This window comes from Nicotiana tabacum, chromosome 14 (assembly GCF_000715075.1).
Source record: "Nicotiana tabacum cultivar K326 chromosome 14, ASM71507v2, whole genome shotgun sequence".
Classification (NCBI taxonomy): domain Eukaryota; kingdom Viridiplantae; phylum Streptophyta; class Magnoliopsida; order Solanales; family Solanaceae; genus Nicotiana; species Nicotiana tabacum.
This window is the reverse complement of record NC_134093.1, coordinates 57,237,819-57,262,973: the sequence shown is the minus strand read 5'-3', so window position 1 is coordinate 57,262,973 and position 25,155 is coordinate 57,237,819. Positions and strand designations below refer to the sequence as shown.

At 40.2% G+C, this 25,155-nt stretch overlaps 1 protein-coding gene across 1 annotated transcript in view; it reads left to right on the top strand.

Annotated features, from left to right (window-relative positions):
* Positions 1 to 11,994: 11,994 nt before the first annotated feature.
* LOC142168957 (uncharacterized) overlaps positions 11,995 to 25,155 on the top strand; it is a 35,235-nt gene continuing 22,074 nt past the window's right edge. Inside the window, exon 1 of the mRNA XM_075230135.1 lies at positions 11,995 to 12,102. Within this exon, the coding sequence (XP_075086236.1) occupies positions 11,995 to 12,102 (108 nt within the window). The remainder of the gene's footprint in view (positions 12,103 to 25,155) is intronic.

Below are 25,155 nucleotides of genomic sequence, written 5' to 3'. Positions count from 1 at the left end.
TTGTGCAGATGTTGGTACCGGCTCGAGTTGATCGAGATTTTAGCTGTTGGACCCGCTATCCGGAGACTCAAGGTAGATCTGTCGGTGTTCACAGACCTTGAAGTCCCCGTCTATCATTATGTTTTACTGTTTCTTTCATTCAAACAGATGTATTTCTTTCAGATTATTACTTGTAGTAAATTCTAGAATGCTTGTGAATTGTGACTCCAGATTCGGGTGGTAGTAATTAATACAACTTTTATATTATTCTGTACTTATTATATTTCATCTTAGCTAATTATTGTTATTTATTCAATGGAAATAAGGGTTTGGTTAAAATGATTCTCTAACGTTGGCTTGCCTAGCAAATGAATTGTTAGGCGCCATCACGGTCCCGATGTTGGGAATTCTGGGTCGTGACACATAAAAGTTAGATTCTGGGCCTATGTTTGATAATGAAATAGAGTTTCTAGCAATTAGAAATATTCCATCTAGCCAGAGGGCTAATACAACAACGGGTAGGGGCACTAGTAGAGAAAGAGTTCTTGAAGACGTGGCCCAGTTTGAGGCCCTATCACATCGTGCACACCGAATGTGCAAATTTTCTGCTTAAGACCCTAAGATCGGAATATCTAACACACCCCACGAATAGCAGGCCATGGGAGTATCAAAAGGTAGAAGTGTAAGTTTCAACATGTAAAGGAAGCAAGGTGAAGAACGGTACGATGTACTCAGTTAGTGAAGATTATCAGTATTTACAATTCAAATAGAGAAATATAAGCATTCTCAGTTTACTTTGAACAGTATTAGAGGTATGTACAATTGGCCATACCCATCTCAGTTATGCCTTATGGGAGCATACAAATGTAGTTGAAGGATGGGATATCGGTATCTAGTTGGGGTTAGAGTAACCCAAAATCGTGGATGGATTGTTAGCATTAGCTGACAATTCCGAAGGATATTGAAAACGTGATATTATTTCTCCTTGTGAGACACCCAGGTGGTGCACTCTAGAATAGTACAGTCAGATATGAATACTAGAATGTTCAAAAAATTCAGAAGATAGGCCCTGTAATCCTAGAAGGGATAAAAATTTACCTTAGTATGGCTCTCATCTCTAGTAAAAGGAGAACGTTAGGTGACCCAAAGAGCTAGTGAGATGGAGCCCGGGGAGCTAAAAGTGAAAGAATGTTTTGTTGATATTTTCAGAATAAGGTAATATACAGAAACATTAGCAGGAGAATAAGAAAAGAGTAAATGAAGCTTTATGAGTAAGATATGATAAATGGGTGATAAAGGTAAATCAAAATATGACAGGATGACAGAGTCTATACTCAAGTGATGGAAAAGATAAGAGGAGACATGCCTTGAGACTATTAAAGAGTATAAGCCATAAAGTCATATCCGCATTTCGAGAACTGAGTTGGCGACTCCAACGTGATTACTAGAAGGCTAAGTTAGACCCCCGGAGTGATAGAAATCAGTATGGGCTAGTAAGCAAGATAACCCGAATATGAATTAGGGACCGGAGTATTCGATAATAGTTGACATTGAGAGAATTTCAGAGGACGCATTTCGGCAATAATAGAATGGACAACAGAAGAATAACCTTCAGAGGCCATTCAGGAAGATAATTTCCTTTAGCAAGTGTTGTGAGTACAGTTAAGCTTAAGGGACTAAATGTGCCAGTTACACTAGGTGTTATCATGGTGCATAAGAAATTCAGTTATCCCTAGTACAAAAGGGTCACTACAAGGTTAGTAAGGGTCATTAAAAATGTCAAAAGACGTCAAAGATGTAGAGGCAAAGAATATACAGCTAAAACTTCAGAGAAATAAATGTTAGTACTCCCCTAAAAGAGGGAAGATGGTGTGATATGGTATTGAGTTGGAGTTAAGTGGTTAAGGTAAATATAAAATGGTAAAGGAATTAAGCGGTAAAAAGGAAAAAGGAAGGAGATTGAATTTATCCAGATCCTATAGATATGTCATGACTCCATAACATTTTGCATGCATAATGCTGGAAAGAGATAGTAACGGTTTCCGACAAGGATGTTAATTGATAAATAAGTGCGAATGGACACTTGATATATAATGAGACAATGTAAGAGGTAAGTTAAGATAAATGACATAACCCAAAAGAGGCTACACATAATATTGATAGAATGGACCGATGAGTAGTTAGTAGTTGATTCAGGAAGAGCCTAGTTATAACTAGACTAGAGGTCACAGATAAATTAGCAGATCATGCAAGACAAATGTAGTGAACCCCAACATAGGAAATTCAGTCTCACAAATACGAGATCGTAATCCTTGTGACATATTTCGATAGGAGTTGGGGTAGTTAAAGGTACCGTATAAGTGTTAAGGAAATAAAAGAGAGTCCCATTGGGGAGAAAGTAAAATTTTTAGTGCAGAATGTCGAAGATTCCATAAGGTATACGATGTAATAAGCTCGCAGTTTTAAGAGAGTTAAGCACATCGAAGATTCCGTCGGGTATACGATGTAATAAGCTAACAACTTTACAAGAGTCAGAGGGTCTCTCCTAAGTACTACAAAAAAAGACTAACTGAGGAAATAAGGAAGAAGGTTTCGACCTAAGCATAGAAACTTAAATCGATATTATAGAAGAAATGATGTGGTAACAACAGTCTCATTAGAACATTGTATGCACTCCATAAGAAAAGTGACACCTATCATAAATAATGAATGGGACGTAAAATCAAAGAAATATTTGAGATCATATGTGTTACATGAAACTCCAGTATGCGTGGGCACTAAGATAAGCAAACTATTCATGGAACAAATGGAAAACCACCAGGAAAAGTAATTGCTTACGTTTAAAGACAGCTAAGAAGGCACGAAAGAATTTTTTTGATCTATGGCCCAAAGTTAGTTACGTTATGAACGCACTTAAGATTTTAGAGTATTATCCATGCAGCATATATGTTGACATCCTTACAGTTATAAAAGACTCCAGTATATCGTTAGAAGAAAGAGTTGAGTCCACGTCACATACAAAGGCTTGAATTGTTAGAATATTATAACATGGATGTTCCATAGCATCCACGAAAGGTTAATGTAATAGCTAATAACATGAGAAGCATATTGGAAGACAGTTTAGGACTACTTAAAGGCTGAGAGGGAAGAGGAATCTCGAGAGTTACATCACCTAAGTAAATCAGGAGTCCGATTATTAAACCCAGATGATTACAGAAACCATGACTTAGAACATTGCAAAATCACTCTTAATAGCATACGTATAAGAGAGATAGTACAACGAACATTTTCTATAATAGCTCTACGATAAAGGCAGTTAGAAGAGTACCAGCCTTAGAGATAATAAAAAGTGGAGTGGAGATGACACGCTAAATATGTTCCCCCACAGGACTCTAAGACATTACTATGGCGAGGAGAATCATTTTTACCATTCGAGTAAGGAACACAAATGACAACCTAGTCATAATCTAGAATACTGCAGAAATGAGAAGACATGATCAGAGACGAGCGATATCATGTGGTCGGTGTTGACAATCAATTTTGACCCACCATTTTAAAATTTATTTATTTATACTTAATAATTTGCAATGAATGTTTTGCAAATATTTTCAATCAATAACAAGTTTTGAAATTAATAATTTAGTATTATAATTACAAAATGTATCATACTTACTATTTTAAGAATATTAAAGTAACTTTTACATACGTCACATAGTATTTATAATTAATTAAATGAATTATTCCTTAATTTTTAATTAATTAGATTACTATGTTATTAATTAAAAATTAGTGTCGTAATAAGGAACACAAGGTATTTCATAAATAATAATTAAAATAATTAGTAGTATATTTGATAATTATAATTTTTACTAAGTTTTATTGAAAATAATTAAGTTTATTTAAATTAATTTCAAAAGGGTTAAAAGTCTACAATTGCAATCTCATAATTAAACACAAAATGGCTATCATTTAAATTAATTTTGGCCCAAATTACCAAGCCCAAAGCCAAATCTGACCCAGGTCCAATTCTTTTCTCTCCACCTTGGCAATCCCCATCACCTATTCTTGGCCAATGAGATCACGCCATGTCATCCATTTCCAACACACACAAAAGAAGGACAACTAATCTAGACAGTCCGTTCCTTAGATCAATGGCCTACGATTTTGTCTCCATTTTTCTCTTTAATTTAAAACATTCAATAGATTTACTTAAAGACATTGGATCACAAGAATCGAAGGGCCACCGAAATTCCTCATAAAAATGTTTAAATCTAGAATGATCAAGACCGTCGATCTAAAATATCAACGACCCAGATCTTTCCCCTTAACTTTATCCCTAGAGACGATTTCCCAAACCCCTAACCCAAAAACCATTTTTCTTTTGACACATCCGCCCTCTCTCCCCTTTCTTTCTCTCCTCTCTCATCCGCCTAACCACATCAATCACCAGACCTTGCACAATTTCATGCAAGGTCATGAGATTTCAATGGAAATCATCTATTATGCCTCTCTATCCGTGAATCCCGCTGCTAATTTCCTCCTTCAATCACTACATTTGAAACGCCCAAATCTGAAACCCTAAGCTTGAAACATCACTGACCCGATTTCATTCTTGTTTTTCAAATAAAACTTACAGAATCTCTCATTTTGTCCCTGAGCTATGAAACATGTTGTTTTCTCTCCATTTCACCAATGGAATTTCAAAAACTCCAATTATGAAGTCATAAACTATAGTGTGAAACTTGAACTCGTCTGATTCTCACTACGACCTTTCAAATCAGGGCATGCATGGAGATTTGCAGAGGTTTCATCATGAAAACTCATTACCCAGAGGTCAAACACAGTGACCTCTAGGTTATAGAGTTGGCCCGATGGGTCTTCATCTTTAGTAGCCAACCTTTCATCACTTAGGTAAAATCCATCTTTGTTTTCATCTCTGTTCCTTTGATTTTCACTTGACTTGCTCGCATCATCAATCTTTCGTCACTTTCCACTCACCAATTTGAATATGCCGGAACCCTAGGCTTTGAGGCACTATAAATACGAGCCTTAACGGGTATCACATAACAACACCTAACAATATGAAGAAATTAATACACAATACAGTTTCAGAATCCTTTCAATTGAGGCTAAGTTCTCACTCGATTTTTGCTTCCTCTCTTTTCAGGTTCCGTGTTACTCACTGATTGGAGTCTGGGTCTTGGATTTCTAAATGGCTAAACTAAGTCTTTTGTTTGGTTTGCTGCCCTAAAAGTGGTCAGTAAAACCTCTACCTTACTTTTCTTTTGTTTTGTTTGAATTTCTAAGCATCATTGGTTATGTTATCTTTTATTAGTGATGTTATTGACAATGTGCTATGGCTGACTATTTTTGTGTATTTGTTAATGACATATTACTGATAAATGGATTATGGAATCATGAGTTTCCTTAATTTATTGAAATTAGAACTGTTTATTGATCCTAATAAACATCTGATAACTCATATCTACCGTTAAGCTGTGAAAATAATTAAAGAACTCTCAAACAATCCTAATAGCTACCTTCAAACCTCCCTAATGTTCTATTAGAACCACCATGACTGTTATACTAACCTGCCTTGGGTATTATTTGCATTTTGTACTAATTCACCCGATGAACTAGACTTAAGTGAATATGAACATGTTTAGTAGTGAAGACAAACCTGCCACCTTAGTTTGGGAACACCAGTTCATTACATTTAAATCAATCTCTTATTTCTAAGATGCCTCTGCGATTCTGTTAATTCTTAGAAGGTCATTGATCATCTGATTAAACTCATGAGTGTTTGATCACACTACATAAACATGTTCTAAGCTAATTGGATCCTTGTTCCACCTTTGTGTGTATTCCGATAATTGCCAAACACTTAACTTACATTATGAGGTTTGGTTAATATGTGTTCATGTTATGATATTTTATTTGTTGTGCTAAAGTGCTAAAATTAATTTTCACTATACTTGAAATCCCACACTTGATTTGCATAGCAGATCCTCAATGTAATGGTACCCCTATCGCTTTTTCTAAAACTCATGTGGTGGCACATCGGTTTGGATCGTGACAGATCATGTTTGTAATAATATGACCTCAGCTAAATGTCCCCTGTGGGTGTTCTCTTGGATACCCTACACTCATCTTGTTCTTCAATACTTCTGCTTGCTTTCATAATCATGTACATGTCTACACTGTCCTTAAAACTTCACTAAGCTCACTTAAATGAACTACGCTTAACTCATGAACCTAAGATGAATCTTCTGCCCTGTTTGAGTATAGTAGTATGCTTTATTCCCTAATGAGATTAGTATAAAGCTGGGAGCTTTTTTTTAGAAAGAAGTAATCATGTCATTTGCTTTAGAATGAAACAAGGATGTTAACCTGTATCTCCACTAATACTCTTTAGAAAGTTTCAATTGAGATTGTTAACTTGTATCTCTGTTAATACTCTTAAGAAGTTTTAATTAAAGTTGTTAATCTGTATCTCTGTTAATACTCTTTAGACATTCCAAATGAATTTGTTAACCTATATGTATGCTAGAAGTTAAGACCTAGTGATAACAAATCCTTGACTAATCTAATTCAAGACTATTAAGATAATATAGTCATGAACATGGACTGTTATGAGTTTGAACTATGTATCTCCTCTACTCTTAAGACACATGGTCCAGGTGTTTGGGTTTCTAAAGTAATCTTCTAGTGCTCTTTTCCTTGTGTGTTCCCTGAAGTTAATTTTGAGCATGCTTAACATTTTATGGTGTTCACAGTGGATCATATACTTATATTTGAATTGTTGTTACAACAATGTGAATTGGCTGCCTTATGATCCTATGATATTCTGTATAGCTGTTACGAGAAATGTATATATTCATGTGGTAGGGTATCACTGTGGTATGGGGGTCTACATTGAATGCCTTTATGGAGTCACCTTTACCACTAGCGAAAACCAGCACATAACCGTGGCACATACCACTGCACATGAGCGATATGTTCCTCCTGTATATGCCATTTCAGAACCCACCTTTACAGTGCATGTCAGGGTTATAATGCCTTATGAAGTTGATCAATATCCCAAAATGGAAAGGGAAGCTAAGTATAAGGAGAAAGAATTGGTGTTCAAACAATTACGAGCATTGAGAAAAATATGAAGAACCTTCAGGTCGCTCGAGGGAGAGAAAGTCTAGACTATGAGGATCTGTGTATCCACCCTGATGTGAACATGACGGTAGGGTACAAGCCTCTGAAGTTTGATATCTTTGATGGGAAATGTGATCCCCACGCGCACCTGAGAGCCTACTACGATAAGCTAGTTGTAGTAAGAAGTAATGAGAAGTTAAGGATGAAGTTGCTCATATGGAGTTTGACAGGGGAAGCACTTACTTGGTACACTCGCCAAGGTCCCCGAAACTGGAGGGAGTGGCAAGATATGGCAGAATATTTCATGAATCGCTTCCGGTTCAACATAGAAATTACCCTTGATAGGTTCGAACTGATAAACTTGAAGAATAAACTTTCAGATCATTCCAATAATATGAACGTCAATGGAGGTCAGAGGCCGCTAGAGCGTAATACCCGTAAGATGACAGTGAGTTGACTAAGTATTTCATCAGGGCTCAGGAAGGGTTCTAGTTTGAGAAAATAATGGGCATGATGGGACAAAAGTTTCCTAAACTTGTCAAAATGGGAGACTTTTTAGAGGAAGTTATAAAATCCAGCAAGGCACAAACTATGGCCGCATTGCAAGTGGCTAGCAAAGAAATCCAATCTGGTTCAATAGGTATCGAAAAGAAGAAAAAGGAAGAGGTATCAACAATCATTCCCTATTGCCAATTCAATCCACACCATGGAAACACCTCTTACTCTCCAAATACACATTCCCCACATCCACCTACTTATGCTCTAGTATACAACACACAACCATACTACAACCCCCAACGCAATATAACCCACCTCGCGCCCATTAAAATCCAAATGCACCACGACCATACGCTCCAATTTAAACTCCCACTCATCAAAACCAACCCACCTACACACCCCGACCTCACCCAAATTTTGAAGAAAGAGGTCCTAGAAACTTCACCCCGGTTGTTGAACCTTTGGCTCAACTGTTTGAAAGACCGAGGAGGGCAGGTTTGATACATCTAATAGAAAGAAGGGTTCCTGAGTATCCCTCAAAATATTTTGATGCAACAAAACGTTGTTTCTACCATTCAAATATACCATGGCATGCTACCGAGGATTGCGTCAAACTGAAAAATGAAATTGAGTCACTGATCAAAAGTGGAGCCATTCAGTGCACCCCAGCTCCGCCAAATGTGAACCGAAACTAGCTGCCAAATCACCGGAATCATGGACCTAATATCATCACCCTAGATGAAGAATATGACCTGAAAGGAACCACCCTCATAATAGGAAACGCTGAGGCTGCAAGGGGTCCACCTCGAAGGGCTCCGATGATCACTGTACAATTAAAACCTACAGTGATAGTCCAGACTTACCAGAAATAGTCCACTGCTGCTATCAGGGATGAAGAGGATCGAGAATACAATATAGTCATGTGGACATAACAGAAAGGGAAAGCCAAGATGACAGATTCCACAGTGGCTCATGGAATGACCAGGTTGGGGAGGTGTTATGCTCATGAGGATGTAAACCGAGGGAATCCAGGAAGGGAATAGATTAAGAGAAGAAATATAACATATCTGGAGGCCGCAGAATTCTAGTAGAGGATGTCAACCAAAGAATACTCTATGGAGGAACAATTGAAGAAAACCCCAGTGTAAATATGAATCATGGATCTACTGATGAGTTCTAACAGTCACACAGATACCCTGATGAAAGTGTTAAGTGGAGTGAGCGTGCCTAGCAACACCACTAGCGAAGCATTGGAAGCAACCATCGGGAAGATGGTCGAAGCAAATATGATCACTTTCCGAAGAGATGAACTTCCTATAGAGGGTTTGGGTCACAAAAAAGCTTTATACATCACCGTCAAATATGAAGATAAGGTGGTGTCTGAGTACTCATTGATGGGGGATCAGGAGTCAATATCTGCCCGCTCTCTACCCTGCGAGAGTTGGGTATTCATCTGAGATAAGTAAAAGAAAGTCATGTGAGGGTAAGAGCTTTCGACGGGTCACAAAAGAACGTCATTGGAGAAATATATTTGGCTCTACAAATTGGACCAGTTGAGTTTTCCGTACTATTCGAAGTGATGGATATTTCATCTTCATACAATCTATTGCCGGGAAGACCATGGATACACATGGCAGGGGCAGTCCCATCTACCGTATACCACTGCATGAAGTTCAAGTAGGGTTGCCAAGAGATTGTAATCCACGGCGAATAGAGCCAGTCCGCTTATATGGAAGATGCAGTTTCGTACATTGAAGGACTAGACGAGGTCACTTTCCATGCAGTTGATATCATGCTGACCACATAAATAGAAAAGACCGAGTAAAATTTTGGAATGCAGTCACCATACAGGTTAAAGATAGACATGAGAGAAATGATGAAGTACAGATATAGACCAGGAACCGAGCTGGGAGCCCGATCAGATGGGATAACAGAGCCGATTGAGCCGAGTGGGCAGAAAAGTAGAGCTGGCATAGGGTATTAGCCTCCGACAAGGAAGACTTGTACCGGTAGCTTCGGGAAGAAATCTTTTAAGCCAGAGCTTGTTTTGGATAGGGGTTAGAGCTCAACACTAGAGGATGACATCGTCGATGGAATGGGAAGGCTGTTAGTGACCATGATCGAGGAATGCTGTGACGAAGCTGATATCAAGACACCGACCATTCAGATTGCCGAACCAGGAGAGGACTTGCAGAATTGGACCGTCAGTCCGTCTTTGGTTCACCGGGAGTCTTGGTAGTGTAGAATTGTTAAACTTTTGAAAAGAGCGCATGGTCAATTGAGGCTTTAACCATGTTTGTACTTTTTTTTCATTCGCCTCTTTGAATGCTCCGATGATCCTTTTTTGATGAAATAAAAGAAATGCTTTCTTAAAAAAATTTGCAAATTTATTTATCGCTTTATTTATACTTAGTTTTTCTTTTCAGTAATCAAAATAATAAAAACCTCCATTCCACGATTATGACATGTAATAAAACCCTCGAGCAAAGCGACCCAGATTAAAAAGAATATGACGAATACATGATGCCATATAGTCTCCCACAAGAGATCGAGCTGCTGGAAAGCCAGAAAAAGCCTAACCTCAAAGAGACAGAAATGGTCAACCCGGGAAATGAAGAAGAAATGAAAGAAACCTGAATCAGCATCCATCTAGAAGTAGAGCAGAAAGAAGAATTCGTGGAGCTCCTCCGATAGTACATCAACATGTTTGCATGGTCGTATGATGACATGCCTGGGTTAAGCACTGACATCATTTAGCATCGATTACCTACCGATCCCACTAGACTGTCTGTGAAACAAAAACCCAAAAGGTTTAAACCAGACTTGAGTTTGAGGATAAAAGAAAAAGTAACCAAGCAAATAAAGGCGAGTGTAGTGAGGGTCAACAATTATCCCACGTGGTTGGCAAATATTGTCCTGGTACCAAAGAGGATGGGAAGATCAGGATATGTGTGGATTATCGAGATCTTAACAAGTCCAGCGCGAAGGACGACTTTCCTTTACCAAATATTCATATCCTCATCGACAACTGCGCAAAGTACGAGCTACAGTCATTCGTGGATTGTTTCGCCGGGTACCATCAGATCCTGATGCACGAAGAAGATGCGTAAAAGAGGGCGTTCACTACACCGTGAGGAGTTTACTGCTACAGAGTTATGACATTCGGCCTAAAAAATGTTGGCGCTACTTACATGAGGGCCATGACAACCCTCTTTCATGATATGATTCACAAAGAGATTGAGGTATAAGTGGATGATGTTATCATCAAGTCTCGAAAGAGTTAAGAGCATTTGGAAGACCTAAAGAAGTTTTTCGAATGCTTGTGAAGGTATAGTTTGAAGTTTTACCCTACAAAATGCGCATTCGGAGTCCCTGTTGGATAATTGCTAGGTTTCAGTATAAGCAGGAATGGGATAAAACTGGATCTTTCAAAGATTAAAGCCATACTAGAGTTGCCACCGCCCAAGAACAAGGAAGTAATGATTTTACTTGGTAGGCTGAATTACATCAGCCGTTTCATCCCCTAGGCCACAGTAATTTGTGAACCTCTCTTCAAGCTGCTAAAGAAGGATGCCGGTACAAAATGGACAAAAGAATGTCAGAAATCCTTCAACAAAATTAAGGAGTACTTGTCAAATCCACCAGTGTTTGTCCCTCTCGAGCTCGGGAAACCACTTTTGTTATACTTGTCAGTCTTGGACAATTTGTTTGGATGCGTGCTGGGACAACACGATGAAACTGGAAGAAAGGAACATGCTATCTATTATTTAAGCAAGAAGTTCACACCACGTGAGGCCAAATACACTTTGATAGATCGCACCTGCTACGCCTTGACATGGATCACCCAGGAATTGAGGTATTACATGTCAGCATACACCACACATTTAATTTCCGGGCTCGACCCGCTCAAGTATATCTTTCAGAAGCCAGTGCCTACAAGGAAACTAGCCAAATGGTACATTCTTCTCGTTGAATTTGACATTGTGTGCATAACGTAGAAGGCCATCAAAGGACAAGCCTTAGCCGACCATCGTGCAGAGAATCCAGTGGACAAGGATTATGAGCCACTCACCACATACTTCCCAGATGAAGAAGTGTTGTTCGCCGGAAATGATATTGCAGAATCATCCCAGGGTAGAGAATGTTCTTCGACGGGGCGGCAAATTTCAAAGGAGTATGAATTGGGGCAGTCCTAATTTCCGAATAGGGATAGCCTTACCCGGCATCAACAAAGATAAGGTTCCTTTCCACCGATAATATGGCCGAGTACGAAGCATGCATCCTCGGGATCAGGATGGCGGTCGACATGAATATTAAGGAGCTTTTGGTCATAGGGGACTCTAATTTTTTGATACATTAAGTTTGAGGAGAATGGGCTGCCAAGAACGTCAAGATCCTTTCACACCTGCACTGTGTAAAGGAGCTATGCAAGAAGTTCACAAAGATCGAGTTCAGGCACATTCCCAGGATCCAGAACGAGTTCGCTGATGCTCTTTCAACCTTATCATCCATGATTAAACATCTAGATAAGAATTACACTGGCCCTATCGAGATAGATATCAGGGATCAACACGCATACTATTTTCATGTAGACGAACAGCCAAACGGTAAACCATGGTACCACAACATCAAGAGGTTCCTTGAATCAAGAGAATATCCATAGAATGCTACTAATGGTCAGAAGCGAGTATTCAAAAGGCTGGCAAATCACTTTTTCCTCAATGGGGAAGTCCTATGTAGGAGGACCCCATGTTTTTGGGTCTGTTAAGATGTGTAGATGCCGTTGAAGCAACCATATTGCTAGAAGAAATACATACAGGAACATGCAGACCCCACATGAATGGCTTCACCTTAGCCAAAAACATTTTAAGAGCCGGATACTTTTGGATGACCATGGAAAGCGATAGTATTCGCTATGTGTAGAAGTGTCACCAGTGACAGATCCACAGGGATTTCATCCGGGTTTCGCCTAATGAGTTAAATATAATGGGTTCGCCGTGGTCGTTTGCTGCTTGGGGCATGGGTGTGATTTAACCTATTAAGCCTGCTGCATCAAATGGGTACCATTTTATCTTGATAGCAATTGATTATTTCACTAAATGGGTTGAATCTTCTACATACAAGGCAGTCACAAAGAAAGTAGCGGCAGAACTCGTCCGTAACAACATAGTTTTCCGGGTTTGGATACCCGAGTCAACCATCACCGATAATGCAACTAATCTAAACTGTGATCTCATGTCAGAAATTTGAGAGAAGTTTAGAATTGTCCACCGTAACTCTACATCCTACAGACCGCAAATGAATGGAGCAGTTGAAGCGGCCAACAAAAACATTAAAGCAATGGCATGAGAAATTATCCTTCGCCTTACTGGGTTATCGGACCACCATGAGGACATCTACTGGGGCAATGCCATACATGTTGGTATATGGTACCAAATTTGTGATACCTGCAGAGGTTGAGATACCATCTTTAAGAGTCATTCAAGAAGCCAAGCTAGACGATGCAGGATGGATACGGGTCAGGCAGGAGCAACTCATGCCACTGATGAGAAGAGAATAGATGCAGAATGCCAGGGTCAGCTATATCAAAACAGGATGGCCAGTGCATTCAAAAAAAAGGTGAAGGCTTGCCAGTTCATACCGGGGTAGTTGGTTCTAAAGAAAATATTCCCTCATCAATAAGAGGCCAAAGGAAAAATCGCACCAAATTGGCAAGGCCCTTACGTGGTCCACCGAGTGTTTTCAGGAGGATCTTTGATCCTGGCAGAGATGGATGGAAGAGTCAGCGCGAAGCCTATAAACGCAGACGCAGTCAAGAGATACTATGTTTGAAGACAATAAAGTTAGGTTTTGGTTGTAACAGAACGACGCTCGACCTAAATTCCCACAGAGGGATACGTAGGCAACCCACGTAGGGTTCGGTTTTTGTCTCTCCCCCTTTCTTTTGTAATAGAAAATCTAAATATCATTCAAAACTACGCCACGACTTTATTTCTTTGGAAGGAATATGTAGGAAATCCTCATCGAATTCAGTCATCTTTTGTAATTGAACTACGTTATGGACTGATTCAATTTGGATATGTAGGAATTCTGAGTCAGACTCAGCCACTTCATTTTTCAATCTCATCATTTTGCATCTATTATAATCGAACTACATTTTGACTTGATTCCATTTTGATATGTAGGTTGTCTGAGTCAGGCTCGGTCATCTTCATCTTCATCTTCATCATATTTTTCTTTATCACTAACCACGAACTACGTTCAGACCTGATTCCATTTCAGATACGTAGGCAACCTGAAAGGTTTCGTTCATAACCCTAGGAAAACCTTTGTAATGCATTAGTTTAAATTATGACGCAATTATAGCGGCAAGAGCCCATGTCGTCAGGAGCATTTTGGAAGATCGACATCAATGGGATAGAGTCTTTCTGAAACAATGTTAGCGTTCGAGGAACTGCCGAAACATGTCAAAATCTGTAATGATGTCATTTTCCATGAAACAAAATATTTTTCAAAAATGATTTCTAGATATATTATAATCTGTTCCACCTACCGAACTTCATGGAATAACCTCATAAGGACCAGGGAAAAGCCAGGACTACAGTCGACATAAACCAACACCCCCCCCCCATTGCTAACAAATTTTCTTTGAATGCAGGGCTAACAAGACATGAAGAAATGTTAGGACACACTAGGGCAAGGATGGATTTGCCAGTCTCTCATAACTTTCATCCCTCTTTCCTTATTCAAATTTTTGTTATATAAGTAAAAACTAACTCTCATATCCTTGCATGCATCTGGAACCAGAACGCTGACGCAGCCGAAGCATATTGTATATAGCAAATCGTCTGCTCAACTGAACGGAGCATATTATATATAGCAAGCCGCTAGCCAGACCAACCGAAGCATATTGTACATAGCAAACTACCTGCTCAATCAATCGGAGCACCCTATACAAAATCGAGCCATCAGCTTTGCCAATTGAAGCCCTGTATATAGAAAATTGTCAGCTCGATCGATCGGAGCGCCCTATGCAAATTGAGCCTAATCGAAGCCCTGTATATAGCAAATTGTTCGCTTCACCAACGAAAGCAATCTGCACCACCACTCTTCCACATCGGAGATCAAAATAGATAGCTGCAAACCTCGTCACCAACATTCTGCCAATCGACGGCCGCAATTTAGTTTCACATTCAATATTACCTCTTGGGCATGCTCCTTATTTCTGTAATGATCCGACCGGCTGTTTTGGGTATTATAGCCCCATTCCCCCATTTACTTCTCAATTTATGCTTTACAATTATTTTATGACTTACCGGATTAGTTGGTTCGGGTCCGAAAAGAATTCAGAGCGAAATGAGACACTTAGTCTGACTTATATGTAAATGACCTCGGATACAAATTTTGATAATTCCAATAGCTCCGTATGGTGATTTTAGACTTAGGAGCGTGTCCGGAAAATTATTTGGAGGTCCGTAGTGGAATTTGACTTGCAATGCCTAAAGTTGTATTTTTGGCAAGTTTTGACCGGGGGGTTGACTTTATGATATCGAGGTCGGAATCCAATTCTGAAAATTTGAATACCTCCGTTATGTCATTTATGACTTGTGTGCAAAATTTGAGGTCAATCGGACGTGATTTGATAGGTTTCGGAGTCGTTTGTAGAAATTGGAAGTTTCAAAGTTCATTAGGCTTGAATCTATGTATGATTCGTGTTTTTATTATTGTTGGATGAGATTTGAAGACTCGACTAAGTTAGTATGATATTATAGGACTTGTTGGTATATTTGGTTGAGGTCCCGGGGGCCTCGGGTGAGTTTCGGAGTGTTATCAGATCAAATTCGGACTTAAAACCACTGCTGGTATTTTTCTTCTGATTTCCTTATACACAATTGCATAAGTTCATCCACGATCGCATAAGATTATTTGGTGCAGGGGTGATTTTTGTTCTATGGGGTCACAGAGGAAGGAACACGATCGCGTAAATGTATTAAGCTATGCTTCGCGAACACGTGGATGAGGTCGCGTTCGCGTAGAAGGATATGAGCAGTAGATGAGATGAGGCAATTGCTCTACGCGATCGCGTGGGGCTGAACGCGTTCGCCGTAGGGTAAAATGTATGGGCAGTCTGCTTGTGCTACGCGATCGCGAGGCCATTTCCGCGATCACGATTAAGAAAATTTGGGCAGACAGTGTTAAATCCAAAACTGAGGGTTTGAGCCCATTTTTGATATTTTGAGCTAGAGATCACGCATTTGAGCGATTCTTGAAGGGATTTTCGCGGAGTTGATTAGTGTAAGTGTTCCTTGGTTTTCGTTAAATCCCATGATTATATCTTTGAATTTATCATCTAATTAGCGTTTTGGGTTGAAAATAGTATAATATTTCATAGATTTTAATTGAGGATTTGAATGCCGAGTTGTGGTCGAATTTGAGTAATTTTGATATGGTTGGACTCGTGGTTGAATGGGCGTTCGGATTTTGTGAGTTTTATAAGATTCCAAGACGTGGGCCCCATGGGCGAATTTGAAGCTAAATTTCAGATTTTTATTGAAAATTAGCATTTTCTTATGGAATTAATTCCAATAAATTTCATTGACTAAATCGAATTATTTGTGGCTAGATTCGAGGCGTTTGGAGGCCAATTCACAAGGCAAAGGCATACCGGAGTAAAGAATTACACAGTTTGAGGTAAGTAACACTTCTAAACTTGGTTCTGAGGGTATGAATCCCTGAATTTGATATGATATAAATTGTTTGGAGGTGACACACACGAAAAGTGACGAGCATGTGGACGTGCACCATATAAATTGTGTCTTGAATAAGTCCTGTGCAATTGTAAGAATAATGAATCATGTTATTATATGAACATTCTCCATGTGTTAGAAAAATTGAGCTGAGGCTCCTATTAAAGATCATGTTTAGGCTACGTGCCAATATTTTAGGACCCATAGGGTTGTGTTGTTGTTGAAGTAATTGTTTTAAAAATGTACATTTTTCACTCAGTCATATACGTCCTATTTGAGGATATTTATGGGATCCAGCTGCGCGCTTCAGCAGGCCATATTGGCTTTATATATGTTATTATTAAATGGATCGGGACTGCCCGCCTGCAGCAGGCCAGAATGGCTTTATACATTATTATTATTTTGGATCGGGGTTGTCCGCCTGCATAGGCCTTATTGGCTTTACTATTTTATGGATCGGGGCTGTCGGCCTGCAGCATGCCTTATTGGCTTTATTATTAAGTGGATCGGGGTTGACCCCCTGCAGCAGGCCTTATTGGCTTTATTATTATACAGATCGGGATTGCCCGCCTGCGATAGGCCATATTGGCTTTATATCACGCTTGGGCTGAAGGATCCCCTCCAAAGTCTGTACACACCTCAATGAGCGTAGATGATGATATATATTCAGGATGGACTTCCCAGGGAATGGACTTGCCTTACTTACTGATTATATATATATTCGGTATGGATTTTCCCAGGGCATGGACTTGCCTTACTTATTTGTATTGTAATGAATTTACCTGGACATGGATCTTGTCCGTATCATTTATATTTGGGGATAAATTACCCCAGGGCTGGATTGGCGTTATATGGTACTGAATGACTGACTGTCAGTCGATGTGTATATATATACGCGTTGGAACGCCCCTGGGCTGGATTGTCCATAAACAGTACCGAGTGACCGAATAATTTGTGACCTGTATTTACATGAGGTCTTTCTACTGAGATGTCATATTCTTCATATCATGCAATATTGATCTATTTCACTTGTACTGAGTTTAACTGTTAATTTTGAAAGCATGCCTACATTTCTGTACCATTATTTATACTGGACTGTATCGGGTTTTGGGAGTGTCATATTTGTATTTGTGAGATTTCTTTCGCTGAATTTAATTATTTTGTTTTTCAAACTTAAAAGATATGATGGTTTATTGAGATTGTCGGCTTGCCTAGTATTGAGATAGGCCCTATCACGATAGGTGACATAGGTCTCATGAGTCATGAGCAGGTTTAGTAGAGTCTTGCGGATCGGTACGGAGACATATGTACTTATCTTCGAGAGGCTGCCGAACCCTTAGGAAATTTCACTTTATTGTATTCAGTCATGCGAACTTGTTGATTCTGGAAATTAAAAATCATGTTATTCTATTCTCTCACAAATGGTGAGGACACGTACTACCAGATCGGATGGTCAGCCACTAGTGCCACCAGTTAGGGCCGCGAGAGGCCGGGGCCGAGGTAGAGGTCGAGGTATAGCTCGTGTGGCAGTTGGAGCAGTACCTGTAGTACCACCAGTTGCTCTAGTTCAGGAACAGATTCCGGATACAGTTAAGCCGGCGGGGCTAGCTCAGGCACGAGCTACAACTATTGTGATTCTAGGCCTTCAGGAGGCTCTGGCCCATATATTGATAGTTTGTACTGGTCTTGCTCATGTGGTTTCGGCTCAGGCCGCACCTGCCACTTCTCAGTCCGGGGGAGGTACTCATACCCCTTTTGCCCGTACTCCAGACCAGGTAGTACAGGAACTTCAGATAGCGGGGGCACTACCAGCCCAGCCAGTTGCAGCCGCTCAGGCCCCGGTAGTCCCTGCTGTGGTAGATGATGAGCAGAGAAGACTTGAGAGATTTGTGAGGCTTCGAGCTCCATCATTTAGCGGTGTTGAGTCAGAGGATGCTCAGGGGTTTCTAGATAAGTGCCAGCGGATGCTTCGGACAGTAGTTATTCTGGAGACCAATGGAGTCTCGTTCACTACTTTTCAGTTTTTGGGGGGTGCCTTCAGATGGTGGGAGTCTTATGAGAGGTGCAGTACCACTTACATGGCAGGAGTTCTCCGTTCTCTTTTTGGAGAAGTTTCTGCCACAGTCTCATAGAGAGGAGCTGTGCAGACAGTTTGCGTAGTTACGTCAGGATGGCATGTTCGTGATGCAGTACGAGATGAGATTTTCTGAGTTGGCTCATCACACAGTTTGGTTGGTTCCCACTGATAGGGAGAGGATTATAAGTTTCATTGATGGCCTTACGTATCAGCTGCGGTTGCTTATGACTAGGGAGAGGGTATCTGGTGCCACCTTTGATGAGGTAGTTGACATTGCTTGACAGATAGAGGTGGTCCGTAGCTAGGAGCGTGGTGACAGAGAGGCTAAGAGGCCTCGAGGTTTGGGCAATTTTGGTGGGGTACCTTCTGGAGGGCAGTTCTACCACAACAGGGGTCGTCCAGTTCACCGTGGTGCATCATCAAGCCGTGGTTCATATAGTTCTTATTAGAGTCAATCAGCTCTCAGTGCCCTTCCAGCTTCGAATATGCTCCGTGCGCTATCAGTTCATGGGTCATATGTACCAGGTCCTTCTGGTAGTTATTCTGGTTCCCGCGGTCCGCCCCAGAACTCGCCACCATTCTTCGAGATGCTGGGCCATGTGAGGAAATATTGCCCTAGCCGTACACAAGGTACAGTTCAGCAGAGGAGTCAGGCTACTACTTCTGCACCAGTTGCTCCCCCACCCGCCTAACCACCTCAAGGTAGAGCTCAGTCAGCTAGGGGTCGCCCAAAAGGGGGAGGTCGATCCGGTGGCGGTCAGGGCCAATTCTATACTTTTCCTGCCAGACAAGATGTTGTTGCTTCAGATGCAGAGATCATATGTATTGTCTTAGTGTGCCACATGCAATCATCTATGTTATTTGACCATGGTTCCACATATTCATATGTTTCATCATATTTTGTTCATTTTCTGGATATGTCCCGTGAGTCCTTAGTTTTACATGTTCATGTATCTACGCCGATGGGCGATACTATAATTGTGTACCAGGTGTATCGGTTGTGTGAGGAAATTATTGGGGGACGAGACCAGAGTTGATCTTTTATTGCTTAGTATGATCAAATTAGATATTATCTGGGTATGGTGAGATATCAGATGTTTTTGTTATATGGCTTTGGACCAAGTGGGGGAGTCTGCTATCTACGATTTGATTGCGCGATTATGTGCGGTATTGGTTTTGTTCCGTGGTAAACTTGTGGATTAGTTATGACTTGTAGAGGTTGAGATCAGGGATGACTTGAGTAAGAAAATTTCTTGAATGTGGGTTATATTGCACTTTATGAGATGATTAAATTGTTATTTTGAAGGATGTAGTGCGCACGGAGTATAAATTTGATTGGTGGTGTTAAGGCAGGGTTACTTCTTTGGGGGCTGTTGTGCTAATGGTGGCTTGTGTCTTTTGGCCTGTTCGAGCGGTACAACTGAGATTTGAGCATAGTGGGTGACTTTCGAAAGGGTTATAATGGATTCAAAATGTATATGTGTCAATTGAAAATATTTCAGAATTTGTATATCGCTGGAATCAGTTGTTACACTAGATGGTGCGGGACTTGCAGTAATTTGTACGACTATGGATTCCACATTCCAGTATAAGAAGGGAAAAAGAACAATTTTAAATTTACATAAGGTATTTTCAGAGTGAGTGTTATGGTTGTGGAACTTTTGTGGTGCTTAAGAAGAATACGATGACTTATGGACCTTAGAACGGTGTGGCTTTATGTTGGAATGTCTTATAGTGAGCTTTCGGTAAGGATAGTAGTGTTCTGATAGGGAGAAATGTCAACTTGAAGGTAATCTAGGGGAACCTCGGAGAAAATAGGGCCACTGGGTTGTAGGCTAGACCAGTATGGTAATGGCATGCTCAGTTCTCTTGGGTAATAATGATGTGGAGGCTTTATAGATATTTTGGTGGCAATATTTTGGGTTTTGGTGACCAGCGTGGTTTGGACGAGATAGAGGAAATTAGTTCTGATAGCTTGATTTGGTGAAAATGGATTTCAAAGTGTTTGTTAATGGTTGGAACAGGATATTTTCTACCAGTGTGGGGAAACGTATTGTGCATTGTGATTTCCTCCGGGAAAGAAGCAAGAGAAAAGTTTCCAACTAATAGGGTATGTAATGTGCTGGTGACTCAAAGTTTATAATGAGATTCTCATACTTTTCACATGATAGATGTGGTATGTTGTGCGGGATTTAGATTTATATGTACGAGGTGGCAATTCATTTTTGAAAGAAAGATCACGAATTCTAGATGGAATGGTCAGTGTTATATATTTAGATGAATGTTATAGTTACTTGGTAATCCCTGATAAGGGTGTGCGGTTGAAAGGGGCATTGTATTTTGATTTACGGATGTGCATTGGTATTACGGTACTCTCCTGGTTGATAGACTGTTGATATTTAAATTATTGATACTATAACACGTGAGTTGTCCGTGCGAGTGATGTTAATGTGAGCTCTAAAAGAGCTGGTTACTGTTATTAAATTTGTGTGTCCTGGCTCTACTATATATAATGAGCTCATAACATTATAGTTGTGTTGGTTCTTGTTGAACTTGCAATATGGTTCTCTTCATTCAGACATCTCCCAAAGTTGGGTACACGGATTGCGTAGTGGTGGCAGGAGCTATATTGATGTGGCGTGTCTGTGGGATAGTTGTGTTTAATAATATAAGGTCATTGGACCTAGAATGGGTACTATCAGGCTTGATTATGGTATATTCGAGAGGATTATGGTTCTGGTTGGGGCGAGAGAGCTCCATGGCTAGTTGATCTGATGAGTGGTTGTGAGTTTTTGATTGTTTCTTTCGTCATTGGCAGTGTACAAAGGTTTTGGAATGAGGTTCACTTGAATGCGAGGTTTTATACTAGTACTTTGTTGGTTTTGAGTAATTACTGTGATCAGAAATGGTGTTACGAATATGCGAGTTGTGTAGTATGTTATGCGATTATATCTGGGATTATGGTTATGGTTGGATACAGCTTGTTCAGGCTTATACAGTGTGCAGATGTAAGATTCGGGTTTTGAGAAGAATTCCGGATGTTAGAAATTTGGCTCCAAAGTTTTTGGTCTAAGGCTAAATTAATGATTTCCAGTTATGTTGTGTGGTCAGACCTATATAGAATAGGGTGACGTGAGATCACCCCCGGGTATGTGCGTGTTAAGGTGGAATAAAGTTTTGAAGTTTAAGAATAACTCTTGGCACGTTCGAGGACGAACGTATGTTTAAGTGGGGGAGAATGTAACGACCCGACCAGTCGTTTTGGGTATTACAACCCCATTTCCCCATTTACTGCTCAATTTATGCTTTACAGTTGTTTTATGACTTACCGGGTTAGTTGGTTCGGGTCCGGAAGGAATTCTGAGTGAAATGAGACACTTAGTCTCATAATTGAAAATTTTAGTTAAAAAAGTCGACCGGATGTGGACTTATGTGTAAATGACATCGGATTCGAATTCTGATAATTCCAATAGCTCGTATGGTGATTTTGGACTTAGGAGGTGTGTCCGGAAACTTATTTGGAGGTCCGTAGTGGAATTTGGCTTGAAATGCCGAAAGTTGAATTTTTGGGAAGTTTGATCGAGGGTTGACTTTTTGATATCAGGGGTCAGAATCCGATTCTGAAAATTTGAATACCTCCATTATGTCATTTATGACTTGTGTGCAAAATTTGAGGTCAATCGAAAGTGATTTGATAGGTTCCGGAGTCGTTTGTAGAAATTGGAAGTTTCAAAGTTCATTAGGCTTGAATCTATGTGTGATTCGTGTTTTTAGTATTGTTGGATGCGATTTGAAGACTCGACTAAGTTCGTATGATGTTTTAGGACTTGTTGGTATATTTGGTTGAGGTCCCGGGGGCCTCGAGTGAGTTTCGGAGGGTTATCGGATCAAATTCGAACTTAAAACCACTGCTGGTATTTTTCTTCTGGTTTCCTTATACGCGATCGCATAAGTTCATCCGCGATCGCGTAAGCTTATTTGGTGCAGAGGTGATTTTTGTTCTATGCAGTCGCAGAGGAAGGAACGTGATCGCGTAAGTGTATTAAGTTGTGCTTCGTGAACGCATGGATGAGGTCGCGTTCGCGTAGAAGGATTTGAACAATAGATAAGAGGAGGCAATTGCTCTACGCGATCGCGTGGAGCTGAACGCGTTCGCGTAGGTTTGAGAGGCAGTGTTTTACGATCGCGTGAGTTATTCCACATTCGCGTAGGGTAAAATATGTGGGAAATCTGCTTGTGCTTCGCGATCGCGAGGTCATTTCTGCGATCACGATTAAGAAAATCTGGGCAGACATTGTTAAATCCAAAATCGAGGGTTTGAGCCCATTTTTCATATTTTGAGCTAGAGATCACGGATTTGGGCGATTCTTGAAGGGATTTTCGCGGAGTTGATTGGGGTAAGTGTTCCTTACTTGGTTTTCGTTAAATCCCATGATTATATCTTTGAATTTATCATCTAATTAGTGTTTTGGGTTGAAAAGAGTAGAAAAATTCATAGATTTTAATTGAGGATTTGAAAGCCGAGTTGTGATCGAATTTGAGTAATTTTGATATGGTTGGACTCGTGGTTGAATAAGGGTTCAAATTTTGTGAGTTTTACCGGATTTTGAGACGTGGGTCCCACAGGCGAATTTTGAGATAAATTTTGGGTTTTTATGGAAAATTAGCATTTTCTTATGGAATTAATTCCAATAAATTTCATTGACTGTATTGAATTATTTGTGGCTATATTCGAGGCGTTTGGAGGCCAATTCATGAGGCAAAGGCATACCAGAGTAAAGAATTACACGGTTTGAGGTAAGTAACACATCTAAACTTAGTTCTGAGGGTATGAATCCCCGAATTTGGTATGATATAAATTGTTTGGAAGTGACACACACGATAGGTGACGAGCATGTGGACGTGCACCATATAAATTGTGTCTTGAATAAATCCTGTGCAGTTGTAAGATTAAAGAATCATGTTATTATCTGAACATTGTCCACGTGTTAGAGAAATTGAGCTGAGGCTCCTATTAAAGATCATGTTTAGGCTACGTGCCAATACTTTGGGACCCATAGGGTCGTGTTGTTGTTGAAGTAATTGTTTTAAAAATGTACATTTCTCACTCAGTCATATACGTCCATTTTGAGGATATTTATGGGATCGAGTTGCGCGCTGCAGCAGGCCATATTGGCTTTATATATGTTATTATTAAATGGATCAGGGCTGCTCGCATGCAGCATGCCAGAATGGCTTTATACATTATTATTGTTTTGGATCGGGGTTGCCCGCCTGCAGCAATCCTTATTGGCTTTACTATTTTATGAATCGGGGCTGCCCGCCTGCAGCAGGTCTTATTGGCTTTATTATTAAATTGATCGGGGCTGCCCGCCTGCAGCAGGCCTTATTGGCTTTATTATTATACGGATTGGGACTACCCGCCTCCAGTAGGCCATATTGGCTTTATATCACGCTTGGGCTGAAGGAGCCCCTCCTGAGTCTGTACACACCCCCTGTGAGTGTGGATGATGATATATATTCGGGATGGACTTCCCAGGGCATGGACTTGCCTTACTTACTGATTATATATATATTTGGGATGGATTTTCCCAGGGCATGGACTTGCCTTACTTATTTGTATTGTAATGTATTTACCTGGACATGGATCTTGTCCGTATCATTTACATTTGGGGATAAATTATCCCAGGGCTAGTTTGTCACGCCCCAAAACCGAGGAGCGTGACCGGCGCTCAACCAAGTGAACCTGACCGAGTAAGCGTGTTAGATTCCTTCTACCCAAACTCATTCATGAATAAAGAGAATATATGTTTTCCTTAATTAAACAATAAAGTTGTCATGTCTGCAATTACCAATTTCTTACCATAAGTTTCATCATTTTTAAAGTCTCAAATGGACAAGTAATACAACCACAACATAGAATAGTTTGTCTTTCCCAGCACCAATACACAACCCACACTATGTCTACGGAGCCTCTATAGATAAATAAGAGTACAATGATAATGCCGGCAACAAGGCCCCGGCTATACCTCAAACAGAATACACGAAGTACAAACGATTAATGACCACGGAATGAAGTGGGGCTCACCAAGGCAGCTGGGAAGAAGGTGCACTGCTATCACTGACCAATATCTCCCGCTGTGGAACCACCTGCATCCATTGAAAGATGCAGTGCCCCCGACAAAAGGGACGTTAGTACTATCGAATAGCACTAGTATGTATAACTAAACACCCTCTCAATAGAATGACAAATAATACAAATAAGATTATCATAATATCAATGAAAGTCTTAATTAACATCAAACCTCAATTTAGGTTCAAGGCATTGTTCAAATTAATTTCCATATCTTACATTGGGAGATTTTTAGTATCGATATACCATTGTCCACAATAGCAGTACCATTATTCACCATACCAATACCACTATTCACAATACCATTATTCACAAAACCAGTACCACCGCACTCTTAGCACGGAGTCCGATCACGACCCGGTCGGCTAGGCTATCTCAGTAGAAACATCAACCACAACTTCTCTCAATATCAATACCATCGTCTTTAACACTGAGTCCGATCACGACCCGATTGGCTAGGCTATCCATTAGGGACATCGACCACAATCACAATTTCAATTACAATTTCCAGCACAATCACCACCATGTGTGCGACATGGTGTCTGATCACGATCCGATCGGCTAGGCTATCTTAT